Source organism: Protopterus annectens, chromosome 1.part1, assembly GCF_019279795.1.
Source record: "Protopterus annectens isolate FY-2018-M chromosome 1.part1, PAN1.0, whole genome shotgun sequence".
NCBI classification, from domain to species: Eukaryota; Metazoa; Chordata; order Ceratodontiformes; family Protopteridae; genus Protopterus; species Protopterus annectens.
The window spans coordinates 1,699,600,753-1,699,614,591 of NC_056726.1; the positions used below are offsets into that span (position 1 = coordinate 1,699,600,753).

Below are 13,839 nucleotides of genomic sequence, written 5' to 3' on the forward strand. Positions count from 1 at the left end.
CTACTGCATCACTGATTGGCCACTGGAAAGTCTCCATAATTATTATGTTTAATTATACATATACATTAATGTCTACTGGGATAAGTAGTCTATGTATCTCCTCCAGTTCCATGTGCAAGTGACAAGATGTTAAACAGCTCACTCAGGGTGGCTTGTTCTACAGCTGTAATGATCCCCAATGTTCCCTTTCATGTATGTGACAGCATACCAGCTAATGCAGATGTATAAATAACATGGGGCTGATGGTATCCAGGACTGATGTTACAGCCTGTAACAGTAGCTAATAACAAGTGTTGTTCAGCTATTATGGATGCTACTTTGAGCATGTTAGCATGGCCATGCTCTCTTTGTTCACCATGAAAATCCCTCTGTACTGCTGGACTACTCCCAATGCTCATGACACTATTTTTATACATTTCTGAATAGCTTTGACATCTTTGCTTCACTCATCTGCATTGGCATGTGCTGTCATTTCATAATTTCATGTACCTGCATGTCATTACTTGGTAATGTACATATAACGTTGACCACACTAATTTCCAGGTTTGCAGGATTGCACTATGTATATGCTCTGTATCACTTGCATCCTATATGCTGCTGATACCATGTTATTTTGCCTAGTGCAGTGTGATGATTGTAAATTAATACCCTCCATGTGTGCAAACTATGCAGTTACCTTTTTGTTATTTTACACTGAAGTTAATAAGAGTTGAAGCCTCTGCTTTGCTTTCTTTTCTTTAATGTTGTTTTCCTTTCCTGCATAAGAGTAGAATTGGATTTAGGGTGCTGTTTTATGTTAGCTAGGATGTTTTGGTGTTGTGTGTCTACCTTTTCTTTTAATAAGTAGTGTAAATACGGTGTTTAAGGTACTTTTAGCAGGATAAATGACACACCAAGGTTGATAATAGCACTTGATGATGCACTAGCAGTAACATGCCTCACAACTACTTAGTGCAAGAATTTTGAACACCACCAAAAATAATGTGTGGACAAAAGTCCAGAATCAGGGACAGAATTTTAAATATTGCTCTTAAAAATGTAAAAGTTTTTTAGTATAACAGTTTTTGCATTAGCATGCATTTTCTGAAGGATATAAAGTCTGAAATTCATTTGTCTGTCATTATTATTGACTTCAGTCCTCAATGATTTGCCAAAAAATACATATTCTATGAGGCAAAAATCTGAACTTTCTCCAAAAATCTAGAAAGTTGACAGGTATGAGCAATATGTTTTTGATGATGTGGGAAGATGGAGATGCATGAAATGCATCTACACAGGAAATGGAATGTATATGTTTATCACACTGATTTATTTTGATCCAGTTTTAGAACGTATACGTTGATTAATAAATGGTATATAAATACATATGTATGTGTATTCTTGTGTGCATGCTTGCACTTATGCATTCCTGCACACTTGTGTTTTGCCATATCTCTGTACCTTTCCCAGTTTGTTGTTTTCTCAAAAAGCAACAAAGACTCCACAGTATTTGGAGCATTTGCCTAAATCATGTTTTTATAAATAATAATATTAGTACCTTTAATTCTCTGAGGATTATTTGTATTATTTTCAATTTTCTGAATAATGTTTGAATTTGTTACATTGCATACATTTTCATAATATTTGCAGCCATTTTCTGAAGACTCAAAGTAATGAAAACATTAGCATAAATAATTCTAGCATTTGCACAAACATCACCTGTAACATTTGTTTATTTACATGCACGTTATGAAGAAATTTACTGAATTCTCACAGCAGATACATTATTTGTTGAAATGTTAATAACTGCTTGAGTTTTTTGTCTTTGAGTACTCACAGCCAACTGAACACATCATCTGGGCATTTATTTAGATTCTTGGAATATGCATAAAATTACTCTTATGTGAGCTACCCAATATAGGCAAAGCATTCATAAAAAACTATATATATATATATATATATATATATATATATATATATATATATATATATATATATATTATGTTCTGAATTTGTTGAGTATCTGATGAGTTTATCTGAATGTTTAGATAATTTTGATCATATGTCTGTAAGGTGCATATATTTACTATATCATTAAAATCTCCTAATTTCTCATATGAGTTTAGTTCTCTGATGGTGCTGGTTACCATTAGGCAGAATTGCTAGTTTATACATTCATATGTACTTACTAGACTATTGACCCCTAAGGATCTTTAGAAGCCTAGTCCTGCAGTCCCAGGGCATTTTTAGTGCTTGTTATATTCCTATCAATAATCCAGAGCTGGCGGAACATTTACATTTCTCCAGCCCATACTGAAAAGTGAATGTCTGGGTTTTGGAAGGATGTACCAGCTCTCTACAGACCCCGTCCTGTAGAGTGTCTGGGTTTGGGAAGAGTGTACAAGCTCTCTACAGACTCCATCCTGTAGAGTGAGTGTCTGGATGTGAGAATGGTGTACAAGTTCTCTACAGACATATGATTATTAACATGTGATGGTTTTATTGGTAATTATTTTATTGCTTTTCAGTATATAAGACTAGAAATCAACAACAACAGAAAAGGCAGACATCCTATTTTTGAGACCATTTATGGTGAAATAAATGTATCTGGAAAAGTTGAGGGCAGTGGTCATTTTAGAGTGCAGAGGTGTTGTGACGAGGAGATTTTTCTGGACATTCTCCATAAGTATTATGGCTGTAGGTTCCTGCAGGAGGGTTATACTGGGTCACAGTGTAAGACTGATCTTTGGAATATTTGACTAAGGCTGTCACCTGTGTTATTAGCATTCCATGTGCATAAGAACAGTGTCATTGCCACTACAGTGACTCAAGTCACTACAAGTCTGACCTCCTCCACCGATGGGTAGTTGATGGGAAGGCACGACCACTGCCTCTATACTGAAAGTATAGAATCCTATCACTAATTAATACCCTGCAAATGCATGCCACCATACAATGTTTTATTCTGTTTTTTTTTAAATTCCTCACCCCTACAGGGATTAAAAGGAACAGGAGAATGCATACGGACAGACTAGATATTCTAGGAGAATGACATAGTTAAGTATAGCTGACGTGAATGAGATGTCTGTTTGCAAATTTGATAATTGGAGCAATTAAAAATAATGTTAAATAAATATATATAGCAGGACCACACCTATCAGTACTGGCATACCTTACTGGAATTAGGATGACAGTGAGATGTTGGATTTTTAATCAAATTACTTTTGAATATCACTTCCGATGTAAGTGAAGAGGAGGCTCATCATGTTAAGCTTATGTGCACTCAGGTTGTTAGGGTGGTTGTGGGTTCACTTTACTCCCAAAAGAGTACATTGCAAAACTACAAGATCCATATATGTCTCATCTGTAATTATTACTTGGGCAGGCACTTTACAATGAAATCTATTACCTGTGTTTTGCATTTGTATTGTATGATCAGCATGTATCTAATTTATATGTACAGTTACACTGCTGCCAAAAATGAAATAGCATCACTGGTCTAAAGCACAGATTTGCTGTCCAGAAGAATAGCTCCTGAAATTGTAAGGTACTTTTGTCAGATTACATGTGTTGGTGGCTTTTTGCATAGGTACCCATATCCCCAAATATAATTAGAAAGAATAATAGTTTAATGACATAACTGTGTAGGTCTTACTATTAAAAAGTTATATATTATGAGTATCAATATAAGGATACAATTTCTTTTTTATTGTTATGTCTCATCCACCACCTCTTTGTCATTATCTTTGTTTCTTGATATATTTATGTTTTTTTCAGTTTTCTGTCACATTTATATGAAACAGCACAGTGACCAATACTGACCACACTGGCATAGCCTGTTGATCACCACAAGTTGCAGCAGTTGTACCACCATACTTTTGAAATTCCCAGATAGTTCAGTAATGTATGTATGACTAGCTACAAATGTTTGGCCTAAAAAGTGAGATGTATAAAAGTCATTGATATGCGCTGCACTTACATAATTATAAATATTTGTTGTAGGTTGAGAGGAATGCTCCTATCCCATCCTTCATCCTTCTCAGCCCTCATTTGCTCACCTTGCACTGAACCCTCTATTTACTTCCTCTTATCATTTCTGTCCTATTTTCCCGTTGTCAACATATAGTGTAGTTAAAAAGTAGATGGACACAACACACATGCCCACAGTATGTTTAGAATTCAAATCACCTTACTATGCTCAAACATTGCACAGCAGTTAACAAAGATCAACATTGCTGGTCATCTGCAACCACAGAAAAATGATAGCTCCAGTCCTATGGCAGAAATGAAGAAAAATACTTGACATATGTGAACAATCTTGGCATTAGGTTCCACAAATAATGTTAGCATAGGAGAGTGTCACCAAGCAATAATGACATATGATAAAGTTAATACTTTCCCTGTAAATGGCTCAAGGTATGCTTCTGTAGCATACCTGGTTAATGCACTCTTTTGGAAAAAATTAAGTAATACATGCACGGTTTCAAATCCATGCCAGTATACTCATGTTGTCCTCCTATCATGTGTTCTTTTTCCCTGAAATGAGATATTCCTATCATCATTACGCACATTCTGTCTGAGAGTTTAGCATTAATAGCGTGAAAGTATGGAATTATCTAGCATTGTTGAACTAAGAATTTGTGCAATATGCTCCTAACCTATATCCATTCAGCTGATTTCTTAGTGGCTTACCTTCATACTTCTGTGGTCATACATTGTGCAGCAACCAGCAAAGAGCAATATCAGTGGTCTTATAAAATAAGAGAGAAATGATACTTCTTGCTCTGTGACAAAATTGATAAAAAAATTATTTATTTTATTTATTTGTTTTCCGGGGTAGAACACTGATATCCATAGACCTTTTCAAACTCAAACCGAGAGCCATGTCTGATTAGGTGTCTTGCTCAGAGTCATGCAGCTAGGCAGTGGAGACAGAGGGGAATCAGTCCTTGCATCAGTGCACAACAGGAAACAGCTCGTTACCAGCTCCTTATTCCTCCACGCCAACTGCTATACCAAATCCTTGGAACACACTGCAGTTTTGCTATTGGTTGTTTAGATGAGCTAAGCACAGCTGCACATCAGCAGACAAATGTAAAATCCAGTTAAGAAAATTTCTAAATTCTAACTGTTTCAATGGCTCAGTGTACTTCTGAAATTAGTTGTACCATGTCAATGTAATGGGTAGGGTGTTTGAATTCTATGGAGGGTGGTATGCTGTTTTATACTGATGAGTATCCACTCAGAAAGTCTGGTGCATTTCACTCATATTTTTTCCTTAATGGCCCTCTTATAGTCGGAAAGCTTCAGTGGTTGTCCTTGATAATAAACTGCTATGAAGAAAATGATTACAAAAGCCTTTATTCCAATCCCTTGAATCTTCTTTTTTTTTATTCCTGCCATCATTCTAACAATTTCTTACATTTCCTTGATATGGATGATTTAAGACCCCTTTTAGTCTGACAGCTTCAGTGGTTCCCCTTGCTAATGCACTGCTATGTAGTATATCAATATGAAAGGCATGGATTCACAGACATTGATGATGATCTTTCTTCGTCACCCACCTCCATCCTGCTCAGTCATTATCTCTCTACCTTGTGTTGTCCCTTCTATTTGCAGCCCTTTTTCATCTATGTCTATCCATTTCCAGCCTTTGCTGTCATCAAAGATACACTAGCACACCTCACACATGTCTGAAAAGGGCTTCTAAATTAACACAAATCATCTTTCTGTGGCCATGCATTGAGAGACAGTGGTCTGAGAGCACATTGATGCCAGTATATAACTACAGAAAAATGAGACTTATTATCATATTTCAAAAATTGAGAAAAAAAACCTCTGAACCCTCCAAGATCTTGGAATCAATCATATAACTGAGCTGAACATCAATGTGACTCACCAAGCAATACTGAAATATGGTAGTTTTACTTTTAACAGCTTCAGTGCCTCATCGTACCAATGAAGTGATGCTTGCATTGTCAATACAGCAGGTAAAGGCTTTTGATCCCCTAATTCTTGTATTTTGTTTGACAATAGTCATTTTTCAGTATATAGTACTATTCTAGCAGTCCCTTGAAATGTGTGTTTTCTGACAATTTCACCATAAGTTCTTCTGTGGCTTCACTTAGTAATGCATCTATCTAGTGAATAGCAGTTAGGCAGGCAGGTTGAAATCAATTTAGATGTACCTTGCATCTGCCCAGCAACAATCTGTATCATGTTGTAATCATTCTAAACATGAAATAAGGTAAACATATGCATATTTAACAGTTATGCCATGATATTCTTTTGTTAATATACTTGGTAAAAGGTTTTGATCCCACGATTGTTGCATGTTAACAGTGTGCAGTTTTACCCATCAACACTGTTCTTATATTCCCCTGAAATATACATTTTCTGACAACTTCACTATACATTTTGCTGTGGCTTTGCTTGCTAATGCACTTCTTAAGAGAGTATCAGGTAGGCAAGGGTTCAAATCCATTTAGGTCTGCCAGGTATTGGTCTTCAAAAGAATCCCTATAATATGTCAGTTGCTTACAGATATAAAATAAGGTACATATATGTGTATGTAACAGTTTTGCAGTGATATATGCATCATCAATACACTAGGATGAGAGGTTTCATCCCCTGTTTATTGTATGCTGTTTAATGATGTACATCTTTCACTCATCAGTGTACTGTAATATTCCACTGAAATGTATTTTTTTAGAAACTTTTATTCTGATTCTGTGTCATAACATGGTAGTGCACTTGTCTGGAGAACATCAGTAACAAAGGCATGGGTTCATTTCCATTCAGATGTATGCCTCTCTTTTTGATGATTTCTAACCTATGCTATTTCAGAATTGTCTACCATTACTGAGCCAGGAAGTTGAGAGGTATGGACTCCTATCTCAACTCCATCCTGATCATACTGTATTTGCTCAACTTGTGCTTTACCCTATACCTACTTCCATTTTTCATCTCTGCATTTCTTATACTTCAATTTGAAACTTAATGGCATGGCAAAAAATACATGGACACACACCACACATGCTCATAATGGACATGTAATTCAAAAACATCTTTCTGTGGTCAAGTACTATACACCAGTTAACTGTGAGCAATGCAAATGGCCATATATGACCACAGAGAAATAGCACTCTATTTCCTATAGCAGAAAATGAAGTAAACTCCTTGCCATGCACAAATCTGTTTTGCAAATCTGAAATAAAGTTCAGCTACTGCCATTAATCAAACTCCTTTGATGGCTCATTGTACACATGTGATTATTCTTATTGTGTCAGTGCACTGGTTAGGGTTTTAATATGCCCTTGGGGTTGTATGTTGTTTTGCTACTGTTTGGTTTGCATCCTGTACATCAGCTATATTTCCCAGATATGTGTGTTTTATAACCCCATTTACTTTGCCTGCTGAAGTGGCTTACTGTGTTAATTCACTGCTATAAAAGCATTCAGTGGAGAAGTCATGGATTCCGTTTCCTTGAGGATTATCTTTCTTTTGTTGCCATCAGTCTGAACATGTACTGCATTTCCCTGATATTTGTGTTTTGTGCCCCCATTTACTCTGACTGCTGCAGTGGTTCGCCTTGCCAGAAAACTACTGGCATGTGGACTGGACTGATGCTTCAACTCCTCTTAGGGTACCATATTTTCAAATTTACATGACATATTCAAATAGTTGTTGTCCACTACTCACACTCTAATGTTATCTGGTCTGGTGCACATTGATACATCACATTACTTTACTGTAGTCTACCTCTCCTATCTAGATTTCACACTCTTCTGTACTTATGTATTGTCACCCCACCTTAGCCTCTCTGCTTTTCTGGCAGTCATTTTTTTCTGCAACTCCCTAATTTTTTTCTGTTCATCTCTGTGGATTTGATTGCTTTAGTATAACCTCTACTCCACCCTTAGGCATTAGTGGCAGTTTTCCTCCCGTTGCACATTTCTTTCTCTCTCACTCTCTATATATGTATATTTGTGCAGTATATTACATTGACATTCTTAGCCTGTGTGAGCCTACTCACATCAAATATTAGTGGTGCATAGTACATGTTTACTGAGGCTATTTGTACTTCAATGTGTCCACCATGATCTAGCATTTTGTTAGTACTGCTGCGATGAGAGAAGCTCCTTGTTATGTACACTGGCCTGGCAGCATACAGTGGTAATAAAACTGTGCTCATTGTGCATGCAGTGTGAACAGTGTCGGTTTGGCTGTGATCATGGGCACAGCATTTATGAATCCCAAGGTTGGCCTTACCCATTGTGTGGAGACACCATGAATGTTTAGGAATAGGCTATTCAGTCTAATTGTATTAGATTCATACATTCATAGATTCATACTAGGCTAACTGTCCTCATGGGCCATTTTAAGCCTAGCCAATTACCCCACATCAGAATCAAACCCTGCACCTTGTGTTTCTAAGGTAAGCACCTTAATCATTATGCCAGCCTCCCACCTTTTTCCAAATCATACATCAGGTTTTAACACATTTAGTGGACAGACCATAGAAATGCTACGTCCTAAAGTTTCAGCTGTCTAGTAGACAGACTCAGTCATGGTTGACTAATGTCTCATTAGTGATCACTCAATCACATGGTAGTTTAGAAGTTTTTGTACATGTGGGTCAAGACACTTTGCTTCCTGAACTAACAACAGATGCTGCAGCTATTCCCTTCTCATTTTCTCAAGGTGATGTCGGAGGGATGCTGTGGTCTAGAAATGGTCTGCTGGAGTCCTTTTTCCTTTCCACCAATTTTATCTGATGAGGAGTTTAAGCCAGAAAATCAAGCAACAGAAGATGATACCTTTCTTGTAGTCTGTTATTCACCTTGACAGATTTTGAGATTGCTGCTTATATCTCATCTGTTGGAAGAACTCCAGAGGTTGTGTCCATCTGTGTTACTATTCACTCACCCAGCAGACAAGCATTAACCATATGTTACTATGCATGGTATAGGTGCCTTGTCTGAAATGCATATATTTCCACAGGCTTACCACCTAACTTGCCCAGGTCTTCTGTTTGCTAGTAATAACCTTTCTTTTCCTCAAGTGGTTTCATATTGTTTCTCCTATGTGACACTGAACATGTATAAAACATAATAAGACAACTGTACCCATTTGTCTACATGGCCAGTGGCTAAGGATTAGACCTATTTTGAACTGTCTTATCCATCCTGAGTTGTCTCTCTCAGATATTTTTTTTTTATTTTGAGCTGAAGTATTTTTCCATCAAAAAGCATCTGGCAAGATTTGTAATTTATATGAATGCTTCATATCTTCCTCTCTAGGATCTTTAAAGGTTTGTGAAGCTTTCTGAAAGGCGCATTCTTACTTAACACTCCACTACAGAATCCTTTTTCATCATGTGACTTGTATTTTATATTAGAAAAATTTAACTTTTCTCAGTTTAAACCCACAGCTTCTAATGACTTGAAGTGACACTCTTGGGAAATCATTTTTTTTATGGATATCAATTCTATTAGGAATTTTTATGAGATGCACAAATTATGTGGCAGTCTCTGACATCTAGTATTTCATAATGACAGGATCACTCTCCACTCTAATCCATCTATTGTGTCAAATGTTACTAAGACTACATTTAAGTAGACAAAGAAGGGTATGTCTAGTTCTGAAGTACACTGCCAGATGATTGTTTTTTTCAGAACAAAGGCAACCTGCAAATATAGACATTTATTTAAGAAGTATAATCAAAATGTTTTAAAGACTATGATGTCTGTTGTTCAACTGTATTCAGTTTTGGTATACTAAATATAAAAGGTGTCTTATTTCAGTACTACACATTTATTCAACTAAAACAGTGGCTGTCTCTATTACTTTATACAAAAATTGCAAATGTGTATGACATTTGTGCAACTGCTACTTGATATAATTGCAATACTTTTTCAAGATACTAAAACTAGATATAATGTCCAGCTCCATGTCTTCTTTTTGGGGCATTCTAGTTAAGCACTGTGCCATGCTGTTACAGAGAATGGACATCCTCTTAACCAGATATGAAAGTTATATATTTATTGTAGTGAGACATCTACAAGAACTGCCTTCCATACCATACTCAACTCTATCCCCACCTCTGATACATTTGTTTTTTCAGTCTCTCTTTGAATACATTTTTAGATTTCTTTGTACATTGTACCTGTCATCTGCAGGGGATTGGCACTGAGGTGCATTATGGGACAGGGAGAGAGGATTTAGCGACCTGGGAAGGTTTTACTTGCTGAGTGGCCATATTGCCTACCATCCTTAGTGCTGAAGTTCTGGAGGATAGACCTGTCCTTCCAGGGATATCATTCTAACAAATATGTAATTTATGTTTCTGTATATTCTTTTGGAGAGGTATGGCATGAATTTTACTTTATTGAGTCTTAATTTGTGTTTTGTACTTACTTGTGTTTTATACTTAAGGCAGAATTAGTGTCCCATTTATGATTTTCTAGAATCTGTTTTTCATGCCGGTTTGTTTGGGAGCTTCAATGGCTTATTTACTGTTTCACAGCATTTGGCCATTTCTGTGGAATAATAATCGGATTATATTATGCTTACTACTAGTTGCCTGGTAACATGCTTAAATGCATATAAAATGCTGATGTTCAGTTGTTTTTAAACTAAATAAAAAAGTGCAACCCAGAAGGTGTGTCACTTGTTTTTCTGGGTAAAATAACCCCTTAATGACATCCTGCCATCTCAATGCCAGTGCTTTTACATGACCTCTGCTCTCCATCTGGGATTTTACCTTTGAAATGAAAGGTTAACATGTGCCAAGCCCCTGCCAAGAGGGGTAAGCTGTCAAGGTTACATCAGTTTTCCATTCCTCCCCATGCTGACATCACCAGGAAGCAAAAGTGAATTAATTTGCTCATAACACCAGTGTGTGTCTTTTACTTTTTAGTAAAATTAAAACTAGAACATTTCTCACAAAAGATTAAGAACACTTTGCTTTATACATGTGTCATTGCATACTATGAAAATTATACTCAATTTATTGGCAGGATATAAACTTTTAAAATTTAATTTGTGGCTTTGACATTCATAAGATAATTCATCCACATCTAATGTGCATCAATTTCACTAGCGTGTGAGTGTGTGTGTGTGTGTGTGTGTGTGTGTGTGTGTGTGTGTGTGTGTGTGTGAGTGCGCGTGTGTGTGTGTGTGTGTGTGTGTGTCTAAAATAATTGAAGGTATGTGAATCTGGATCACAGAGTATGAGAAAATACACACGCATAGACACACACACACACACACACACACACACACACACACACACACACACACACACAAATGAAAAATGACATCTTGTCCTGTTTACTCATTAACAGAAATTAAGAAGCTCTAGTAATAGGAAATGCTTCTATGTGCAATTAATTAAGAAAGTCTAGTAATAGGAAATGCTTGTATGTGTAATTTAGTATGCAACTTAACAGGAAATACCATTAATTTTTTGATGCATGCATGCCTGTACCCCAATGCGTTGTCTTGATGTTATGCACATTTCCTTGGCAAAATAATTTTTGCATCTCTCTTATTCTCTCTTTCTGTCTCTCTGTCTCTCTCTCTCTTGCTGTCTCTTTCCAATTAATAAATGTGGGAAATACATTTCTTTTTAAACAACTACCATAATGTGGACATTTTGTGGGGAATAATTGGATATTTGCATACATCCCTATCTGTTTCCATTATTAAGTAATGAATTCTGAAAATGGAGACTAAAGCAGCTGTAAAACAAAATATTTTAAGAACTTATGTTGTAAGTAGAAATTCCTTTGGTAGTTAAGAAAGCATAGTTCAGTACTTCCAAACTCTGATATTGTTTATTAAAATTATTATTAATGATAATGCTTTTTCTTGCAGAAGATCAAAATGAGGTATCAACACAGTTCTATATATTGCCGTACCTGATATTTACAATAAATGTTACTGAGTGTGCCACTAACTCTGCATGTAAACATCATGAAAGAAAACAAAATAATGAAATGATTGGTGAGCAGACACTGCATTTATTGTTAATACCTGCTGTTTTATATGAATTTAAGATAAAAAATCTAGCTACACCCCTACTCACCGAAATTGTTGATGTACAGTTACTGCTTGGTGTACTGCTGAAACTGAATGTATATGATGCTAAGCCAAAGGATACTGACCGCGCCATGCTGAAACATTCATTTTGTATAGTATTCTCATCTGGTAGAAGATAGCCTTTGTAATCCAAAGTACGTCCTAAACACGATGATATGTTTACTACAAACTGTTGTGGACTGCAGGAGATTGGTACTGCACTTAGCAGTGAAACAAAATCTAGAAGAAAAGAAAACATTATTAAGCTAGAGAATCTACACTCTTTGTGAAGTTTGTGCTGCAAAATATTTCATTGATTTTGTATCTTCTGTGTTATTTTCAAGCAAATCTACTTGCTTCCCATTCCCTCAATAATACTGTGTTAGGAAACCAATGTGTATGTTTATGCTTATGTTTTGAGAATTCTACTTTCTTTTCAAGAGAAAATCGTATCATGGAATTCCAGAAAAAAAAGATACTCAGAGCAGATGCTGAGACTTAGAAAAAGTGAGAACTGTGGCAGCACAGTATGGCACAGTGGATCACATTGTTGTCTCACAGCAAGATGTTCACTGGTTTGTTTCTCAAAGGGGGTGCCTTCTGTGCCGAGTCTGCATGCCCACCCAGTGTTCATGTAAGTATCTCCTGGTTTCCTCCCACATTCCACAGTCATGCAATAGGTGGATTAGACACTCTAACATGACCATAGGTGTGAGTGTGTGCTGTAGAAAAACTACTGTGGCAGTGTAAACCTTGGCTCTAGATGATTGTCACTGTTGAAGTGATACCCTAACCCCATGGGTAAAAAGGGTTGTGGATGGATGTAGGGCCATAAGTGCTCCCATTCCTCTCACTGATACTTTAACAGGATTTGTATCAAGAAATATTACATTACCTCACTAAAAACAAACTATTCACAGCTAGCTAATGTAGTTTTAGAGCTGGCCACAGCAGTACTCCAGTTACAATTAAACATATAAACAGCAAATCAATAAGGTGCAACAAAGGTTTGTACATTGCTATAATCTTATTGAGATTTTCAAATGCATTTCTTCTACAAGTTCATACAATCATGCACCAAAATCCAAAATTGCCTTACTTGATGCAATGGTTAATTTTCTGTTAGGGCATAAACAATTGCATGGCAAGCTTAACTACTGGCTGAATACAAAACTAAAGTAGGAGTCCTACAATAATTTAACCCTGACTTCCTTCTGTTCTCTGTATATACTGATTATATTTCAAAATCCTGTCAAAAAAAATAATCATTGCTCAAAACACTGACAGCAAAATGCTGATATTGCCTGGACTGACACTAAAAAATCCTGAACACACAAACCAGACAAAAAAACACATAAATACACAAAACACCCAAACACAACATTAAACTAATCACAAAAAAGGCAATCAATCTCATTTTGTGATCAGTTTAAATTAAAAAAAAAGAAAAAGAAAAGATAAAAAACAACAATAATATCAAACATAATTTTTCTGAACAGTGGAAGTGTTATGGGATATTTTTTCTAAGGTAATATGAGGGGGTATTATCGGCAGGGGCAAGTTTAAGGTTAGGGACAATATGCATTAGAAAGGTGGGCTAAGAGGATTTGTTAAGCCTAACCCTGCACTTGCTTTTAATCATGGCCTATCCCAGCCCCACGCATTACCTTAGAAAATCCCTTCTCAGTACTACCGCTATACAAGACATCTTGAGCACATACCACAAACAAAAACATAGACATGCAACACTAGTAAGTCATTAGCTAGCTCTTAGTG

The 13,839-nt window shown here is 36.3% G+C and overlaps 1 protein-coding gene across 1 annotated transcript in view; it reads right to left on the reverse strand.

The window, feature by feature from the left end:
- Window positions 1-12,263, reverse strand: part of LOC122814042 (uromodulin-like) — a 233,410-nt gene extending 221,147 nt beyond the window's left edge. The window contains exon 1 of the mRNA XM_044086645.1: window positions 12,071-12,263. Within this exon, the coding sequence (XP_043942580.1) occupies window positions 12,071-12,157 (87 nt within the window). The 5' untranslated portion in view covers window positions 12,158-12,263. The remainder of the gene's footprint in view (window positions 1-12,070) is intronic.
- Between the last annotated feature and the right edge of the window lie 1,576 nt (window positions 12,264-13,839).